The sequence below is a fragment of the Mustela putorius genome, unplaced genomic scaffold (genome assembly GCF_011764305.1).
Source record: "Mustela putorius furo isolate JIRA1106 unplaced genomic scaffold, ASM1176430v1.1 tig00003974_pilon_pilon_pilon, whole genome shotgun sequence".
NCBI lineage: Eukaryota > Metazoa > Chordata > Mammalia > Carnivora > Mustelidae > Mustela > Mustela putorius.
This window is the reverse complement of record NW_025422117.1, coordinates 1,600,231-1,621,013: the sequence shown is the minus strand read 5'-3', so window position 1 is coordinate 1,621,013 and position 20,783 is coordinate 1,600,231. Positions and strand designations below refer to the sequence as shown.

Here is a 20,783-nt window from a genome sequence, read left to right as displayed (position 1 = left end):
TTGGGGCTTTTCGGGGTGAACTGGTAGGAAGTAGGATGAGAAAGAGTCTGATCTGGTCCCTTTATCTCTCCTTGAGAGACGGACAGGGCAAGAGATTTACAGGTCTAGCTCTGGGTTTTAATGAGCTTGGGGTAACCCCAAATGACCACGACCTGTTTGGGAAAGAGCATATTTGGGGCTTCCACAAAAAGCTATTTTCTTCCTTTCCTGGGAAGAAAAATGGCAATCATTTATTCCTCTCAAATCTATTGCCTAGACACGGATTCATGTTTTAAGAGGCCGCTATCCCAGCCGTGCTTGAATGGCCAGGCACTCAGGTTGCTGATATACAAAACAGCCCTAAAGAAGAGGGCGTAAGAAGCACTTGAACAAAAGGGCTTTGCGACCATCACACACTTCTCAGAAGGATCTCCACTGGAGTATGTTCATACGTGTTCAAGTCCTTCTATTAAAAATTCTCTAAGAGGTCAAATGGACTCTTTATTACCAGAATGTGGATGAGACATTTTTGTGGAATTTGTCCAACTACATTATAATAGGAGGGTTGTTAATAAGGAATGTGCTCTTAAAAAGACACATTTCTTTGTAAGAAATGTCAGAGTCAAGAGTAGAAATAATACAGGGCATGTAAGGGTGCACTCACGTGAGAGGATATTGTATAGCAGGCCATAAAATAACAGGACAAAAAAATGTCGAATGGGCTAAAAAAAAAAAAAGTATATCTGGTAATCTTGACATAGGACAAAGTGGAGTGAGTTAAGGAAGGAGAGGAAGGAGAAAAGCCAGGCTCTACAGGACAGAGGACTAGGAGGCAGGCTGCAATGTGGAATAGGGTATGGGGAAGGACCAAAGCCAGCCTCGAACATAGAGGAAAGGCAACAGGTGGTTGGAATTTGGATACATTTAGCAGGAAACACCAATAGGATTTGCTGAAAGAATGGGTATGTTCCGCCAGAGGCTTTATTGGGTGGAATTTGGAAAGCGGTAGTTTTATTATCCATATAAGCCACATCCATGAAATTATACGTGAACTAAAATATAAAATCTACATACTTCCTAAGAACTAGAGGGTTGTATTCCACCCCCCCCCACCCCCCCCACCCCTTTTTTTTTTTGACTGGGATCCATGCCTAGCCTGGAGCTCAACTCCGGGCTTGAGCTCACAACCCTGAGATCAAGACCTGAGTTGAAATCAAGAGTCAGAGGCTTGACCGACCGAGCCACCCAGACACCCCATGTATTTCTCCTTTCTCAAGGGAACCCTCAGTCACCCTCTATAAACAGCCTCACTGCATTAGAAGTTCTAGATGTCCACTTCAGCTGGAATATTTGCATAAAGAGGCTTTCTTACTCTGATAAGCCTTTGGGTGAGGCCAAGAAGCAATTTCCTAATTGAGGGTAGAGGTGGCAGGTGCGCAGATATCATGAGTTGGAAAGCCTACAAATTAAAATGACTCTTTATTCCAGGACATGATTGGCAACTCCTCCTTGGGAGATCATTTACTTTATTACACCAGTTGCTGTTAGCAGTCATTCCAGAACCTTTTATGGAAAAGCAACGGTGTTTATAACTGTTAGATCATATATTGAATGCTTTCTTCAAAGGACTACACTCGGCGATATGTGGTTTATATTACATAATACTTATAACAATATTTGTAAAAAAAAAAAAAACCCACAATATTTGTGATGAGCTAGAACCTCCCCCCTTACTTTCTAGATAAGGAAACCAAGGCTTAGAAAGGTTAAGTAATGCACAGGGGCCTCATGGTGCTTAAGGAATACATAGAGGAGGGTTCTGACGATGGGACCCATGTTGCCAGATCATTGCATTATAACAACAAGGGTGCCTCTAAAGCCAATCCCATGCAAGGGTGGAGTTCAGTAACGATTTGCTGAATAGATCAAGTATGAAGAGAAAGCTCAAAGGCTTTCAGTAAAACCTGCATGAGAAGCTGAGGAAACAAGGTGGCAAAGCCAAAGGACTCAAGTTGTCTGCCTTTCTGTCTGATCCCCTTCATAACTATAGCAAATACTTCCCACCATGCTCAAATCTAATGAAATTATTCGTCTTGAGCCTCATCAGTTATGCTTTCCTGAAGTTTTGGTAATACAAAGCATAAAAGTCTACTTTTGCCCCCCTCTTTATATTGGAAGGCTGAAGATGCACACGCCACATTTTCAGATATGAAATTCCCCTCCTCTAATGCCATAGATTCTCGTCATATCTGCAAGAGAGGACAGCTCATTTGTTGTACCTAGTCACTGATCAATGATTTAGTGGGATCTACCGACCAATGAAAAGATCCATTCCCATGAACTATGCTCCTGCTCCAAGCTTGTCTTAGGTCTGTTTTATTATACATTATCAGATCCTTTTTCTTCTCCTAGTTATCCCACAGCTAAACTGTTAGGTGTAAGGGACACTGAAATTCCTTCCAAAAAAAAAAAAAAATACATTGGCTAGGAGTACCTGGCTGGTTCAGTCAGAAGAACATGAGACTCTTGATTTCAGGGTTGTGAGTTGGAGCCCTGTGTTGGGTGTAGAGATCATTTATATCAGTAAACTTTAGAAAATATATATATTGGCTATGCCAGGTTGTATAATCAAGTTATAAAATTTTGGTAACAACATTATGGCACTTATCTCCAACTCTTGCTTTGTGTATTCTTTGTATAGCATGATATTATATGTTATATAACATATATCCTTATATATGTGTATTACACATTTTTAAGGACTGGGAACAAAAGCACATTAAGACTTTGGACAAATAGTAACAATGATGATCATCATGACCACAAATAGTTGAGCACTTAGTAAATTCATTCAACAAATCCCCTATCATGTATCAGGCATGAGGAATCCAGTAGAAGACAAAACAGATCCTCTTCCCCATGTCAGTCTCTTTCTAGATGTTTTATATATTTATTTCAAAGCCCTGACACAATCTTATAGAGCCTCCATTTCCTGATTTTACGGTAAAGAATGTTAAATTTACAAGAACTGAGTAGCCTGCCTGGGGTCATGCAACCAACAAGGGGCAGACTTGGGATGGCAATTGCAAATGGTTTGATCCAAAAAAAGACTTTCCCAGCATGCCACAGTTTTCTCAATACATATCTTCCTACATGGTCCATATAAACTTTAGCACCAGAGGACCCAGCCTTCTAAGGGAGGGCTATTGCCTAAAACACACTACAGGGAATGATCTAAGAAGAAACAAGTGCTATTTGTTCAAGTCCCAACCAAGCTTCTTACCTTTGCCAACTGCCAATCTTCATCACAGACAGGAAAGTGCCCTCATGATTCTACCACTTCTGTTACCCACCCAAGTTGAAGAACTTTGCAGGTGTGTGTAAATTCTCCAAGGGAAGAGAAAGCAAAACTTGCTGAGTCTCTGCCTATGAATTTCAGATGTGTTGATAGTCTCCTTCTTATCCTATCAGGGAAGATGAAACTGATCTCACTTGATATAATTTAACTGTATTAGGAATAATTTCAAACCTAATCCAGGAAAAGATTGGTTTGTCAGATATAATCTAAATTAAGAAGCAAGCCTTATTAAATTCCAATTGAAACCATCCATTCAATTAATCCTTGTTACAGACAAGAGTAGAACCCATTACAGAAGAGTAGGGTGGCCTCCAGGTACTTAATTTTCTCCAGACAATTCTTTCTGAATCTACAGCACAAATGAAGATGAGAAGGAAGGAAGGAAGGAAGGATGGAAGGGAGAGAGGGAGGAAAAAAATAATGTAGTATTATCTCCTCTAGCTAGTGGGTCTTCGCTTCCTCACCTGTAAAATGAAGGGTTCTTTGAAATGTGCTTTTCCAGTTCTAAACAGTTAAGAGTGTTGTGAACATTATCTCTTCACTACTGGTTAGGTTTCCTTTTCTAGCATCCAGATATTTTTCTTTTCTCTGGATCTTCTTTCTTTAGAACATTCAGGCATAAGTGGTATCTTGAGAATTCACGTGTAGAAAATATCTTCTTCAGATCCAAGGATATTTTTTAGAATTTAGTTCAAATAAATATATTTTTATTCCAGTCGTGCTTTCTTTACTGTGAGTACCCCGGTTATGTGTGCCCTTCTTAAGACAGGAAGCATATTATTTCTTGAATTGTGGTTATTTGCATCCTTTTCTTCCCCTTCCCATGGTTATAAATTATCTGAAGGTTGGAGTTGCATCTTACTTGTGCCTAAACATTCTACAGAGGGTCATGCTAACATGTCATTTTACACATGGAAGCAGCAATATATTTTCCCGAGTTGAACTTGGAACATGAAGGTATAATGCCAGAGACACTTCCACAATAAAGAAAAGAAAATTCCTTAAAATTTACTTGAAGTCAGCCTAGGATTCTTTAACATAAAGGTTTTAAGATCAGATTTTGACATCAGACAGACCTCAGATCTGGTTTTTACTAGTTATGGGACTTGGGGCAAATTATTTGGCTAAACATAATGAACTCACCTGAAAAAAACGAGGATCCTAGTGGTACCTTCTCAATAGGGTATTTGAGAGTAAAATGATATTTTCTATGTAAAATGCTTATCCTGGAATATATCCAATCAAAACTACTCTTACAAGTGAAATATTTTAATTGCTGTTATTGAAAATGTCTACGATATGTGAATCCTGAAGAACATTGACTGGCTCTTTGGTTTTGCCTCGTCGTGATGGTCTGTGAGGTTATCTTTAGCATCTCAGATCCGAAGAGCAGTTGGGTGACATACACACCTGCCCTTGAAGATGCTTGTGCTAGGGGTTATTTTCAAGGGAAGTGAGTGACCTTGAAAGGGACACATATTTCTTCATGGCCTGGACATGGCATGGTGTGACACTGAAGAAGGCTTTGAAGAACAAAGCCTTCATAAGGAAGACGGCTCGAGGGAATAGCGGAGTTGGACCGAGACTATCCCCAACTTACTGGATTCTTTGCCTGGTGGTCTCACTGGTACCAGTGCAGCAAAAGGTTTTAGGGGAATGTCAGTAGTTTCTGCCTATTGTCACATCCGTCTCACATTAAGGGAGTAATTGTCTTGCTGCAATGACAAGTGGTTCTGTTCCTTCTGCCTGATTTCTGAGAAAAAAGCAAATGGCCATACTATTTATAAAAGTTCTATTTCGATTTCTTCTTGAGTTTTGTTTTTAAAAGAAAAGAGCAAGTTCTCAATGATGCCTCGATTCAGAATACTCAGAATAGTTTCTCTGGTTATTCAGATTTCAAAGTTTATATTCTGCCCGTCAGCTCTTCCTTATACTATTTCACTAAGAAACAGTGACCTCCTTCAAATATCTTTTATTCTTTGATTTCTCCATTTCTATACAGAAAGCTAGAGTCTGTTCTATTCCTGTTTGTGACATCATTGGATAACAGAGCCAGATTTTTTTAGATGCTAGATACAAAGAAAAGAAAGGAAAAAAAGAGACACCTTTTTCTTATAAAGCAAAATGAAGGTTTGAGAAAAGTGCCTACGATGCATTTAGAGGAAATGCATCCAAAGCAAACTAGTGTTAACTTTCCTCCCATGTAAAAGGGATTTAAAAAGAAAAAAAAAATTTTTTCCCCTCCTTTTGATGATAAAGGGAAACTCCTGATTATCTCTAACCTTTGGAGATTTATCTTAAGATTTTCTTTCACTTTAACTTCAGGGCAAAAGATGAGAAGATTACACTTAATGAAGCCTACTCAAGAATAAGTGATTGAAACTCAATTCAGTTTTTAACATTTAGAATGTTCTTAGAGGAAGATACCCTCTCGTGCACCTGAATATCTTCTTCCAACATCCTCCTGCTTCACAGGAGAACTTCCTTAGAATCATGCTTCCCAGGGACAGCCATTGGTCGATGGTCGGATTAGAGGAGTTCAGTCACCCAGCCCCACAAATGCGCAGTTAAGTCCAGCTCTGAGTGCTTTCTTCTGCCCAGGGAGACACCATCTTGCTGGATCCAGAGGGCCATTGCCCCAGCCAGCCTACATTGAAACGCATGGTCTACAGCAGCCCGTTCTGCAGCAAGTTTCAAATTATATGGCTTTCTGTAAGTCTTCTTCTGACCCATTTTGCATATCTCTTCCATTTCACTTCATTATCCCAGAATAGATCCTAAAACACCAGCCAAGTAGCTTAGCTGCCTTACAGAGTGAAAATCAATCATTTCCTTATTAATACACATAACCTGTTGGCTAGACAATATGTCTTTAAAACATGTGGCTCTTGGGGCTGGGTGACAAAAAGAGCTCTTGTGCAGAGAAGTGTGGGATCTCCTCAGACACAGCATTCTGATTTCGTTGTGGTGACAGAAGTAGCTTTCATCCCAAATCTCTAGTAGCCCAGACTACTGTCCTGATCACACCGATATATCCCACAGCCTGCCACACACCTCCAACCACCACCTCCAATAACCCTGTCGAAAACTGCCCTCCTGTCCTCCCCCAAATGTCACCGTCCCAGAGCGGCCCCCTCTGCCGCGCCCGCTCCTAGCCAGAAGCCCAGCTGACTTCTGAGTTTCCCTTTCTCCTTCGCCCTCAAAGTTGATCCATGACGGACACCAGTAAACATTCATTCTCAATCTCTTTTGAACTGTCCCCATCAGCAACCCTAAATTTATCATCTCCTGCATGGATTAGAGCCTCCTAATTAATTCCCTGCCCTTGGTTCTACCACACTATGCTTCATCCTCTACACTGTAACCAGAGGAATTGCTCAGAATGCAAAGATGTTTTTATTACTCTCCTGCTTACCAGCTTTCCATGGTTCCCTATTATCCTGAGACAAGAGCCCAGACATAGCCCCTGCACAGTGCTGTCCTCAGCCTGCCACCTTGCTCTAGGCCCCCCTCCCCACTCTCCATGCCTGGGATTATGAGAGCAAGCATTTCTCGAGCACTGATGATCTGCCGAGCACCATACTAGATGCTGTGGAATTATAGCGACTAAGACCAACAGAGCCTGAGTCCTACTAGATGTTTTCATGTAGGAGGTAAGAGAACCAACCTCTGTATGTCCCAAACATACAAGACAGCCTTGGCTCCGGAGCTCAGAAGAGCATCTTCTGTCACCTCCCTGCTTTCGCCCAGGCTGTTTCCTCATCCTGGAACATCCTGCCATCTCCACACCCAATACCCAATAGACACCATTTGCCAGGCGCTATTTCTTCACTTCCTGGGTAAGATTCAGTGGTATCCGGGTGAGTCCTTGCACAACCAGCTCTCGATGTAGTGAACATGCTATGGGACGTATTTGCCAATTTCTGTTGTGTAAATATTCCCACCATGGTGATTTCAAGCTACCAACGTGATTTCACTGAACACGATGCCACAATAGGAGGTTTCCCCCTGACGGATATAATTGGCATAAATCACCTCAAGATCATAGATAAGAGTAAATAATTGGGAAGTAATGAGTTTTGAGTATATATTACCTTTGTTTTCAGTATAATGTATACAATTTTAAGTTCATACATTATAAGTTTTAGTAATCACTAAGTGATGAGTGGCTTGTGGAATTTCTGACAATTTAACAGGTGGCCTTGGGAGCCCATAAGAACCTGTTTCAGCACACCACTGCTATGCTAGGAAGCCTTCTCTGATTTTCTTGTCTGGCTAGTTGCCCCTCTTGGGTGTTCCCATCACATTTATCACAATGCAGTTGCCAGGCTTCTTGTCAGAACTTTCATGAAAGCAGGGACATGTCCAGTTGGCATCTCCTCAGCACCTGTGTCTGCCCGTAATAGCACTCGATGAATATTGGTTGAATGTTGGGTTGAATAAGTGATACAGAGCCAGGCTGATGAAATTGACACATTCATGTAAATTCAGCAAAATGATCTTAAAGAATTGCTTTAAACTCATAAACAAAGAGCATATGAAGTGATCATTTAGCCAGACCAAGAAGGTTAAGATTTCTTTCCTACCATATTCAAAATGTGCTTTGTTTCAGTTTCCTGTAATTCCTCCCTACTCACCACCGGGGAGAAAATATCAAGATGCTCTGCTGTTTAAGGAAAGCAAATCCTTCAAGGAAAAAAAAAAAAAAATCATCTTCTCAACCAGTGGAACGAATTTGCTTTTATTGAAGAAACAATTTTAAGACGTATGCAAAACATTTCACAGATACTGTGGAACCAAGCTGCATAAGCATCAGGAGTAAATTTTTAAAACCTTAAAACTGACATGGTAGCTGGCTTTTGAAAATTGAAGCTGGTGAAAAGCAGCCAGAGCTGAAACTGATGACTTGACTTGATTCAGTATAACCCAGAATTCTCTTCACGGAGCCCTGAGCCCATCCAGGGACCCACGTGGAATTTGCCAGACGACTTGGCTAAGGGACCATTGTGATCAGCCTTTAAGAAAAGAAAACTGTGAGTCAGGGAGCAAAGAAACAGAGAGGAAGAGAGAGAGGAAGGGAAGAGAGAAGGACAGGAGGAGGAAAGAACACAAGAGAAGAGCAGGTGGACCTGAGACTTGAGGATGAAAATCTGCTTTTTTTTTAAATATCAATCCTTAAAGAAAATTGTCAAACTAACAAAACCCAATAAAAATAAAGACTCAATATATAAAATGTTAACAGAATCAGGGTAATAATTTTATATTTAAAGAAAGAAGTCATTATTAAAATGTTCCAAGTTTATATTCAGGAAAATTCTTCATGGGATATTAGCAGAATGCTATTAGGAACTGGAAAAAAAAAATGTGTAAAATGAGGCTCTAGGGTACCGGTTTAAACTTAAGTCATGTTGATGATGTGGATTTTCTTGCTATTACTTTTAATGAAATGGGATTTAAAAAATATTTTAAGTTATTCACATCTATTTACTAGTGATATGTGGACATCTCCTGCACACCCATTTCGGTCTACATGTTTCACTTCCTCTCTAAGAAAAGGTTGCCAGCTCTATGGACCTGGGGGACAGGGACACATATAGTACCATCACAGCCATGGGCAGTTGGTGCTCCTCACCATTTTCACAGGGTGGAGAAATCAGGAAGAGAGGCTTTGCAAACAGCCCAAGTTGTCTTCCTCTTTGCTGCAAACAACAGCCATTGCTTGAGATAGAAGGCTTTGCAAACAGCCCAAGTTGTCTTCCCCTTTGCTGCAAACAACAGCCATTGCTTGAGATAGAAGGCTTTGCAAACAGCCCAAGTTGTCTTCCCCTTTGCTATAAGCAACAGCCATTCCTTGAGATGGAAGGCTTTGCAAACAGCCCGAGCTGTCTTCCCGTTTGCTGCAAGCAACAGCCATTGCTTGAGTTGTGACCTCCAGTCCTCATAACTCTACTCGCCTGCCAGCCATCAGAGGGCCAAGTTTGACTATTTCATACACAGGATCCTTGGCTCTCTAATTGGCTTTTCAAGCACAGTGGGTAGCTGTAACCAAATGATCAAGAAACGGGATTTTTTTGGATCTATTTATCAGTTTAAACAAAGTTGTTGATTTAGTTTTTCTCTAAGTTGGCACAGTAAGCGGAGTAAGGGAAATATCAAATGAGTTTTTTATGCAGATGGATGATTCATTGTTTTTTCTGAAGCCTAAGGAAGAAATGTTAAATTGATTTTGAAGAGGTAATTGATTCTTTGCAATAGAGTACATAAAACACGCAGTACAGTGTCTGGCCCATTGTGGACATTGAATAAGTGTTAAGTTCTCTTTTCTTTCTGATCCCGCCTTACACAAATCTGTCTGCTAATTGCCTTCCATAAATATTTGCAAAAGGGTGAAATTATAACTAAAAAATTCATTCATCCGTAATCTTTCACTCCCTATTTTTTTTTAAAGCACATACTATATGCTAGGAACTCTTACAGATTCTGAGATTCAGCAATAGCCGTGAACAAAATGTAAAAGACCCAATTCTTCATAAAAAATGATTCATGCATCACTCTGTATCTTGCATAGATATGATTTGTTATTCATTACTGTGCTATTTAATTACAGATTATGTCACTTAAGATTATACATTTCTATACCTCAGGTTTTTTTCAGGGTCTTTTCAAAGTGTCGTATCATTTTATCTTCCCAGCATCCTTGAGGATTGGGGAGAACATGTTACCCAAAGGTCACACAGGTATAAGGAGAAGGTCTGAAGGTGGTACTGCAGGCTTTTAGAGTCCTGCCCATGACCTTTTTCTTATGCCACAGCTGTCTCTCATGCAAACAATGGCCAAAACAGAGAGAGAGCTGATGCAGATATGATCGCTTCTGTTTCCTTGGGAACGAACGGGATAGATTTGAATTCCCCAAGTGGTCATCTCACAGATAGTTCACTCATTAACACTGTAATATAAATTAGAATCTAATAAGTAAATAAAACATGACTTACTCTCAAAATATCAGGTCCAATTAAATCTAGGTAGCATTCACTGCCACCCATGTTAATATAAAAGATGAGAGCTCTGTTTGCAAATTTCAGAATGATATATGGGAACAGCAACATCCCGCCACAATGGGAACCCGCTGAGTAGAAAGTGAAAGGATAGAATTTTTTTTTTTTTTTTAATACCGGAGCCGAGACGGAATTGATCTGCAGCCACTGCTTATCGGCTTGCCAGTAATGAATTTTGTGAATGTATAATCAACACGCAGAAGACAAAGAGACATAGGCATGAAGCTATGGGGGCTTGCAAAAGAGTGCACACTACGTTGTTTTATTTTAAGGGAAGTATGTTAAGATGCTGAGATGTTCTTAAAGGAAAATGTCTTATATTGAAAAACCTAAGACACAGCGCTCAAACCTGTTATCACCACACCTTCCTCTCTTGCTCGCCTCTCTGGAACAATAAAATGTCTCTCCTTTCAGAACTTTCTATCTTTAATGTCAGCTTCTCTAATCTCAAAATGCCAGCACACTTTTGAGACATTTTAGTAATCCTCTTAAGAGAGAGAATTCACGAGCCAGATATCTTCCCCAAACCCACAGGTTTTGCAAGCCCACTAAGCAGGAAGGATAAGTCCGTAGTGCATTTGCTGCATCTGTCTACAGTGGGAAGGCCAAATCCTTGGCCAGATTACAGTGAGCGGGTCCCCCCCCTTATCCGTGGTTTCAGTTATCTGCCATCAGCCGTGGTCCGAAAGCAGATGCTCTTCCCTCTGACATACCTTCCTTTATCAGAAGGTCGCCAGTGGTCTAATGCCCGTGTCACAACGCCTATGTCACTCACCTCACTTCATCTCGTGTAGGATTTTACCATCTCATCTCGTCACAAGAAAACGAGTGAGCACCGTAATAAGCTATTTTGAGAGAGAGGGAGTCCACGTTCACATAACTTGTAGTATGGTATTTTGTTATGATCGTTCATTGTCTGCTATGGTTGTTTATCTCTTGCTGTGCCTAATTTATAAATCAAACTTCATCCTAAGTATGTATGTATAGGGAAAAAATCGTATATATAGGGCTTAGTACTGTTTATGGTTGCAGGTATCCACTGAGGGCCTTGGAACATATTCCCTGTGAATAAAGGGGACCACTGCATCTAGTTATCTCTTACAACATCCCTTGGAGGAAGATAGGCAGAAGATAATACTGATCCTATTTCTTCAAGGAATAAAGCTAATGATATGTTCCTACAATGAGGCGGCTTGCCTGCAACTGTGTTCTCCAGAAACTTCTGTTCTGTTGTAAAGAAAAGAACTTTAGTGTCTTAAAAATCGTATCTCTTCTCTTGAATTAAAAGTGGTGGAGGGCACAAGCACTGTTGGTGGGAATATAAATTGGCGCGGCCGCTACAGACAGTGCAGAGGTCTCTTAAAAAATTAAAAATAGAACTACCATGCCATCTAGGAATTTCACTTCTGGGTATTTATCCAAAGAAAACAAAAGCGCTAATTTGAAAATATATATGTACCCCTATGTTTATTGCAGCACAATAGCTAAGATATGGAAGCAACCTAACTATTCATCAATAGATGAATGGATAAAGAAAATGTGTATATATATATATACACATATATAATAAAAATATAACATATAGTATATATAATTTATTATAGATAAATATAACTACATGTTATATTTATAATAAATTATATTTATACATATTTATATATAAATATAAAAATAAATTTATATATATAAAAATATTACTCAGCTATTGAAAAAAATGAGATCTTGCATTTTCCACAACATGGAGGGATCTAGAGGGATTATGCTAAGTGAAATACAACAGACAGAGAAAAACAAATACCATATGATTTCACTCATATGTGCAATTTAGAAAACAAAACAAACAAAGCAGAACAGAGACAGACTAATAGAAAACAGAGACCAAGCACAGTTGCCAGAAGGAAAGGGGGTGTAACAGGTGGATGGGATTAAGATGGACAGATGCCCAGTTATTAAAAAAAAAAAAAGTCACAGGGATATAGAGTACAGCATAGGGACTATAGTCAATAATAGTGTAATCATTTTCTATAGTGACAGATGGTAACTAGACTATCGAGGTGATCATTTTGCAGTGGGTAAGAATATCGGATCACTATGTTGTACACCTGAAACTAATATAAAAACATATGTCAAATATAATTCAACTTTAAAAAATTGTTTTATCTAAAAAAAGAGAGAGAAAGAACACAGCAAAGGGTAGAATGGATTCACTAACACCTCTAAGTCAATGTGTCTGAATGTGAACCACTTCCCTTGGTGGGGTAGAGCAGACTTCACAGAGCAGCCCAGGATGATCCCTGGGACCCCATCCGGGGAGAACCTCCCGCGCCCTCTGGGGAGCCTGTGGCCAAACTTCGAGTTACTGCAAAGTACCTCCTTTTTGATGAGTCCGAACACACATTCATATTGACCAAGTCCCGCCAACTTCATTTGGATGCATGGAATTTATTGCTCATGGAGCAACTGTTAACACCCCTTGGAAATATTATTTTATGGAAAACATTGAAGAAACATCAATCCGGATGTTTTTTCCCCCCTCGAATGTCCTAACTCAGAAAATAAAACTTCTAGAAAGAAAACGGTTGTAGAATAACGTAAGTAGCTAATTATTGTGAAGCCCTTCCTTTTCCAGATGCTGGTTTCTGTTTTCCTGCCTTACGTTCTGCATTTTATCATCACAGTGTGAGGAATGGTATTAGTATCCCGTTCGACAGAGGAGGAAACTGAGGTTCAGGGAGGACCTGAATGTTGGCATGGCACTGGGCTGTCCTCAGCCGCACCTGCCACTCATCCACATACTGGCCCCTGGGCTTTAAATACCCTCTTAGGCTAGTGTCTCAGACCTACATCTCCAGCCCTGACCACCCCTCAGAAGAGAATCTTGATCTCCTGATTCTCATGGAAGCTAACCTCATTTAAACCTCTCACCTAACTGACCCACAGTATCCCTCATCTGTTTCTTCCCTTATTCAAAACACAATATATTAGGGTGCTCTAAACCACCAGGAAAAAGACTTATTGGTCCTTCAGAGTAAGCCACAGAGCTTTGTCTCGACAATACTGCGGCTACAGGAAGCTCAGAAAATGGTCGGAGACCATCCGAATGTCCTGCGTAAGAATTCCTTTCATCATCCATTCCATGAACCCCAGGTTGGATTTATTTTTTTAAAGATTTTATTTATTTACTTGAGAGAGAGAGCATGAGAGGGGAGAGGGTTAGAGGGAGAAGCAGACTCCCTGCTGAGCAGGGAGACGGATGCAGGATTCGATCCCAGGACTCCAGGATCACGACCTGAGTTGAAGACTGTCGCTTAAGGAACTGAGCCACCCAGGTGCCCAAACCCCAGCTTTTAAAAACATGTTGTCTAACTAACAGATTGCACGTGTGATACATGGAGGTGTTGCTTTTCAGTTTGTGACTCATCTAAGTAATAAGACAGAGGGGATAGAGGCTGCTTACGGTACAGTCTCTGCCATGAGAATCAGACAAGGGCTGCTCATCCTTCCTGAGCACGTGGGCGCGCCCGTCTCCTCTTCAGGGCTTCTATTCAGATCCTATAAAGTTCCAAAAACCAACTCTTGACCCCTTGGAGTGCCCCTTCCACCGGGAAGGGTCTCCTTAGGACCTGCCTTTTTGCCTAAGGGTGAACTCGAATCTGCTGAGGGATCTTCAAGGTTCATATCCTGACATACGACGGATTTTTCCGGAGGTCTCCCACTGATTCTGAGGTGAGGTGTCCTTTTCAACATGATTACAAGGCAGTGTTTTCTTCCGTTTGGATCATACTCTCTGGCAATGTCTGCACTCAAGCCACCTTAAGAATCCAGACCTGATCTAAATAACAAAAGGCTCCTAGGTTATATTGACTTAGCTCACGTTATAATTAACACTCTCGAAAGAAAAAAAAATCAAACACACGTGGTAAGGTTTTTCTGTTATGATGAGTTATCTCCCCTGGGCCCCAATATTCTTTCCGGGCATTTTTTGTTCCTTTGATTTAATTTAAACCAGTGAGCCAGATTTTTCCCAAAGGGCAAATTAAGAAGGTCTGTTAACTCTTTCAGTGCCCCAACTTCAAGAAATCCCCAGCAAGGCCATTAGCATTGTTTTGCCTTAGGCTTTCCACTTTCTAAAAGTCAGCTGTCATATCTGGAGAAAGCCGTGATAGCACACTCAACAAAACCCTGGAGCTCTGGAAATGTTAATGTCCTCCATCAGCAGTGACCTTGCCACTGGGAAGTGATTTAGGCACTAGGGAGAAAAGGGCCCACTGTCTTTATCACGCTGGTTTACACCATCAGCTTCAGAAATTGTGTGAGAGAAGAATAATCAATAGTGTGTTAAGACCGATCTCGAAGTATGCCAAGACAAAGTGCTCCTGCTCCCTGAAATGCTGAGTTGAAGGAGAACTTTTGAATACGACCGAAGAGAAATTAGCTGCAGTGGTAACACCGAATGGATTGTGTCTCGAGATGGAACTTGTCATTGGGAATGGCACCCAGAGAGCTCTCTGTGTATTTCAGTGGAATCCCATAATATCCCTGATGAAAAATGCTTATTTTAGAGTAAAGCAGATTTAAATAACTAAACTGAAAGGTATGCATGCGTTCTAAACACACACATGCAGGTTAAGAATGAGCTGATGCAGGGTGTGTGGTTGGCTCAGCGGGTTCAGATCAGGTCATGATCCCAAGGTCTTGGGATTGAGTCGACATCGGGCTCCTTGCTCAGTGGGAAGCCAGCTTCTCCCTTTTGTCTGCTTGTGCGCTCTCCCTCTCTCTTTCTCTCTCTCTCTGTCAAATAAATAAATAAAATATTTAAAAAAAAAAAAAAAAGAAGAAGAATTAGCTAACACAAATAGTTCCAGAAAGCTAACGGAAATAAGTAGCCAAGAATAGAATCACCACCTCCTGTAGAAAAATGGTGGAAACGTCAAGTTCAACTTCATCAAAAGTTCCTGAAAATGTGACTAGAGTTTTTGTCCTTTTAGTAAAGGTATTATCTCTTGATAACCAGCAGAGAGTAGGAAGCTTCTAAAAACAGCCAAGGAAGTGTCCCCACCCCACCCTGAGTGAAATCACTATGGGAAAGAGCTGACTGCTTGGTCCCTAAGATCATTACACAAAAATGTTTGATTTCCCACAGCAAACACAACTGTCACATGAACAGCTGTCAACAACAAAATTAGAAGGAGCTGTCCTTCTAGGGATTTTTCACCACGTTGGCTTGTCCTATTTCTACAACTTTGCTCCAAAGAGTATTTTCAAAGAACTCTTCCAAGTACAGGTTTTCCTTATCCACAGCAGGGCCGCCCAGGTTATTTGGCCTTGGGTGCTGGACACGAAATACTTCTGTCACCGTCATGGGAATCCCACTTGGATATTTGCCGCATGGCAGATTCAAGTACGTGAAAACGTCTCAGTCACATTCATTTAGTCCTCACATGCAGCTATCATAATTCCTACTTTTGATACAGTCGATGTTCATCATTTGTGGTAGCCATGTTTCATAAATTGGCTGCAAATACGGAATTAGCAAATACTGAATTGCTGGGAAGATAGGGCTAGGCTCCTGCAAGTTTTTAGCCTCCTTTTCATCAACCAACCAATAGGCAACCTATGTGTAACTCTTCTCAAAGACACCTTATTTCGCACGTACTGTGGAGTCATCAACATTGAACTCAGGGCCTAGCGCACTACACCTTGTGCTCAGGAACAGCAGACAGCCCTTTAGCACTGAGCTCGGGAGGCCATCTTAAACAGGGACATTGCCAAGTAAAAGCACAAGAATGTGAAAGACGGGGTACAAAAGAGGCCACAAAAAGGACACTTATTTTCAGGATGGCAGCCGAAACAAGAAGGCAGGAAATCACTTCGTTCAGCTTCAGCTGGGACCATGCATGTAGGGCCACTCTACATGGAGGCCCACGTCTACAGAAGTGCATGACTATTGATTTGGGGCTTATAATTTTAGCGAATAGGCAAATTCGCAAATACAGAATCCGTAAATAATGAGGACTGAGTCAATGTGTTGAAAATAAGAGTCAAGACATAGAGTCAGGCACCCTACATCTGTTTAGTTGGTTCTTATTATACTAGCAGTTGTCCCCCCCTTAAAATTTAGAGATTAGGGTTTATTCAAGATAGGGTCCCATGAAAAATGGGACACCCACTGCATTGCCTGCTTCTGCACCGTGATCTCATGAAGAAACTCCCGGTGTCACTGTCTTAACCTTTCAATGGTTCTTGCAGGTCTTTCAGGGGTGTGGCCAACCCAAACCGGCTCCAGCCCTCCGATCTGCTCGCTCAGCTCCTGAAAATTTTAATACGCGGTTCAGGCCTTACAATCCTGAGGAGAGACCCACGACTGCTGCAGGCACGAGCTTGGACCGGCTGGTGAGTTCTCTCAGATTGATGGCCATCGTGGGCACTTTCTGTTACCAAGGTTATTCTTCAGGAAACGTGATGGGACTCTGAAAAAGTTGGTTGTAAAAGTCATCTCCTTCTTATATCTGCTCCGGGTCTTAATTAGAATATTGAAAAATAATGAGATCTTCCTTTTAGGTCATGAATTAGATTATTTAAGGCATCTTATCACTATTAATCCACTCATGCGGTGGCCAAATTTTCAACTTCATATATCTTCTGAAATATTAATCTGAAGACTAAGTTACTATATCTTCCAGAGATATAATTACAATAGCACATTTCTTCCTTACCTGCTTCTGTTACTTATTTAGTTATGTTACAGTGCGATTTTATTCTGCCTTCTTGTGTGTAAAGTTTTCTGTTTGAAAGACCTTGCCAAGAGATCCCAAGTCAGTACTATTTTTTTTTCTTTTTTGTATATCTTTTAAAAGTTGGAAGACTTAAAAATAGTCACTCTTTGATCCACTAAAATGTATGTCAGGGGACCAAATGATATCTACCAGCAAAGCAATTCACTTGGAGAATACCACCATAAACATAGTAAACACCATTTTTTTAATGTGTTTTAAAAATCAAATTTTGCTATAAAAAATGAAAAGCTCATAATTTCAAAGAAATACTGCCCGATTATTTTCAATGCAATTTATAGCACTATAAACAATTTATATACCTCTAATTGTTAGCACGGTTCACGTTGCCTTGCCAATTATCCTGATGTAAAATTAACAGATAAAACCTTAAGGTCATAAAATAGTTGAACCACATCTGATTATGTCATATAAACTCAGATCTCCAGGGTTTCTGGTTATGAAAATACTTTTATTAGTCACTGTTATAAATTACTTTATCATTGTAGTCACTATCCTCCTGCAGCGTAGGACTCATAAGATTAAATTGGTTGAGTGTGGCCTCCACGTAAGTACATCTCAGCATCTCAGTCTATAAAAATCACATGTACTTACAGCAGAAAGGCCTACCACGAGGAGCCAAAGTGAAAGGGTAAGTGAAGTCATTAGCTGCTAAATTATGTTATAATTTATTCCTGTTTATTAGCAAATAAAACCCCTCTCCAGTGTAGCTCTTGAAAAAGGATTCGTCTGGGTATTGCTTCCACCTTCTATGTTACCTTGGTCCTGTCTATTCTCTATTCCCAGTTTCAGGCAGAGTTGAAAAGTAGTTGCCTTTCTTCTTTTAAACAACCAATTAGAGTCCCCTGAACCACTAGCCAATAGTTTTAAAGACTGCATGGTTGCCATGGCAGCCCCTGTTTGAGTTTTCATTTTACCAACTCTGTCTGTTAAGATCCTTTTCACCAGAGCATTAAGTGGTGAGTATAAGTTTGAGTTCCCTCTCTCTCTCTCTTTCTCTTTTTTTGTTTTCTCCACTTTAGTTGGCTCTAACTTACTTATTGGAATATTGCAGGGTTTTTTTGAGTTTTCATAAATTCTAATTTAAGAACTGGGGCACAGTGCAACATGAGTAAATCATAGAGATGTGCGGTACAACATTGTGCCTACAGATAACAATCTTGTTTCATGCACTTAAATATCTGTTAGGAGAGTAGCTCTCCTGTTAAGTGTTCCTACCACAATAAAGTAAAATTTAAAAACAATGTGGGTACATTATGCACTTAGTTAAAATTACATTGAATTGGATCAATATAATGGTATCTATGACTACTGATTAATGTTTTTTTCCCTTTGAAACAAGCACACTTTTCTCTCCTCCACAGGAGAGATAGACACACACATACACACACTCAAACAGGGGAGATAGAGCAAGAAAAATATTTGTCTTGCAGTGTGCATGCAATTTAGCACAACCTACATAAAGCATTAATGCTTTCTGATTGTCACCTGATGTGTAATATCTGATAGATAAGGAAATTAGTATTTGAACCCTCTTTTAGAAAGGAAATTCACTGATGATCTTCAAAATGCCCCCAAAGCAAAGATCTCGAAGAGTACTGGCAAATAACCAACTGATTTAGGCTCTTCTATTTTTAGGCACCCCCTCCCAAAATATATTTTAATCCATTTTTTTTCTGAAAAGGATCAGTAATGGTTAATCATATGATCATGGGTAAAAACCGAAGACCAGACTGGGTGCATAAGGGCCAGATTCAGTGCACAGGACTTTAAATCAATAAGTCAGTTTTATTCTAAAATATTCTCTGACAGCACGTAGTTCTTAACTTCCTCGTAGGTGTGGCTTTGGGCTCTGTAAGAGAGAATGGCAGATTTATTAAGGTTTTATTGACTGAAATTCCCAAATTGTACAAATTAGTGATTTGTAATTCACAAGCAGCCGTAAAGTGACCTGGAGTCACTTCCCCGGTCCCTAAGGGCAAGGGGCTGTTTCCACATCAAGAGGAACTATACAAGGTTATTCTTGAGAAACACAGACTAGGCCCAAAGCTAACATCAGAAACTTCCTTTGCAGCTCTTGGCTCCCCCAAGGCTTTCTTCCCTTGGAGGGTTCAACGTATTTCTGAAAAGTGGAACAATAAAGCAGTTACCTCGGACCAACTGTTTACATGACAGCTTATATGTCAACAGTCAGACCAAATCATCTTCAAGATGCATGCGTTGGTGACCTCTTTTAATGGGTCTGCCATATATTACCCCTTATTTTGGCTGTTTATAAACAAGTCTCATGTTACCTACTCCTGCTTTAATTTTCTTCTGAAGAGATGTTTCCTAAATATTTATACGAAGCGTGTGTCAGGAAAAGAGGATATTTGGGAAAGACTTCCCTTAATTTGTCAGAGTGTTTCAGCAGGGAAAAATGCTTTAAGAACAGCATCAGAAGATTATCCCAGTCACCCCACTGCTTTTGCCAAAGGGAAAATAACTAAACTGTAAAGCCCTTGGGGAGTTGCTTCTTACTACCACTTAAAATGAGTACCTGTTTTAATTAACTTGGGAATCTTTTGGTCAGTGTTCTTATATTTCAGGTGAACTGGTAATTAATTACGGGTATTGTTTTAGAAGTAAAGCTCCTAATCCCAACCTGGGCCAGCTGCTGCTAGAACTCATGTAAAATAATTAAAATAAAACTCTTTCTTAAAAATACACCAATTCCACCATTTGACCTCTATTAGATATTTAAGGAACTTGTAAATTCTTTTATATCACTAGGAAGCTTTTCCCATTGTTCCTCTAAAGTTATATGGGCAGAAAAATCAGTTTAGGTCACCAGTGGTTTTCAGACATACTACCCTGAAGTTATTTTTATTATCCAATGATGAATGAATACATTTGTATAAATTCAGCTGCTGATGAAAAGCTGACTCATCAAAGACTCTCACAGTCCTTCCTGACAGCAACCGTGGTTTGCTGAAGATACAAATGCCATCAAGTGTTTTGGTTAACAGATTGGTCCTACAGTTACATCTTTCCTGTTACCAACACCCACCCTAGGGGCTCTCTGTCTCCACCTACTGTTACTGATTTTCAGTTAAGTACAGACTGTTAAAAATACCTCAACCTAAAAAGAGCTCGAGTGTGAAGATCTGAGAATACAGAGATATTTCAGAGTATTAAACGTGCTCTATAACTCCTGGACACAAGGGACAGGGAGTGTCTGTTACTTACCCCAGGGACTCATCAGAGCAAAATATACTTTAAATGGTGTATCTTAGAAGAATGTGCTTTATAAAAGTAGATTTCAAAGAAAAAAAAAATAACAGAAGTGGAAGTTAATTCATGAAGTTGGTGATGATTTAGACCAATGAACCTCCAGTAAGTATTCAACATTGGACTGTGTTGTACAGGCTTCTTGAGTATTCTGCTGGTCATTCTGAGGGAGTCTGGGGCGGGGGTGGGTGGAATGCCAGCCAGATTTATCATTTGACATCAAATGATAAACCGATGAACAACGGTCAGCCTGCAAAGCTAAATGTTATACCTGTGCTGTGCTATTATGTATAGAATAATCTCTCTTTCTTTTTCCTTTAAATTTGT

General features: G+C 40.2%; 1 protein-coding gene across 1 annotated transcript in view; it reads left to right on the top strand.

Annotated features, from left to right (window-relative positions):
• GPC6 (glypican 6) overlaps positions 1 to 20,783 on the top strand; it is a 1,108,049-nt gene that overhangs the window by 1,001,733 nt on the left and 85,533 nt on the right. Inside the window, exon 6 of the mRNA XM_045070877.1 lies at positions 16,642 to 16,785. Within this exon, the coding sequence (XP_044926812.1) occupies positions 16,642 to 16,785 (144 nt within the window). The remainder of the gene's footprint in view (positions 1 to 16,641; positions 16,786 to 20,783) is intronic.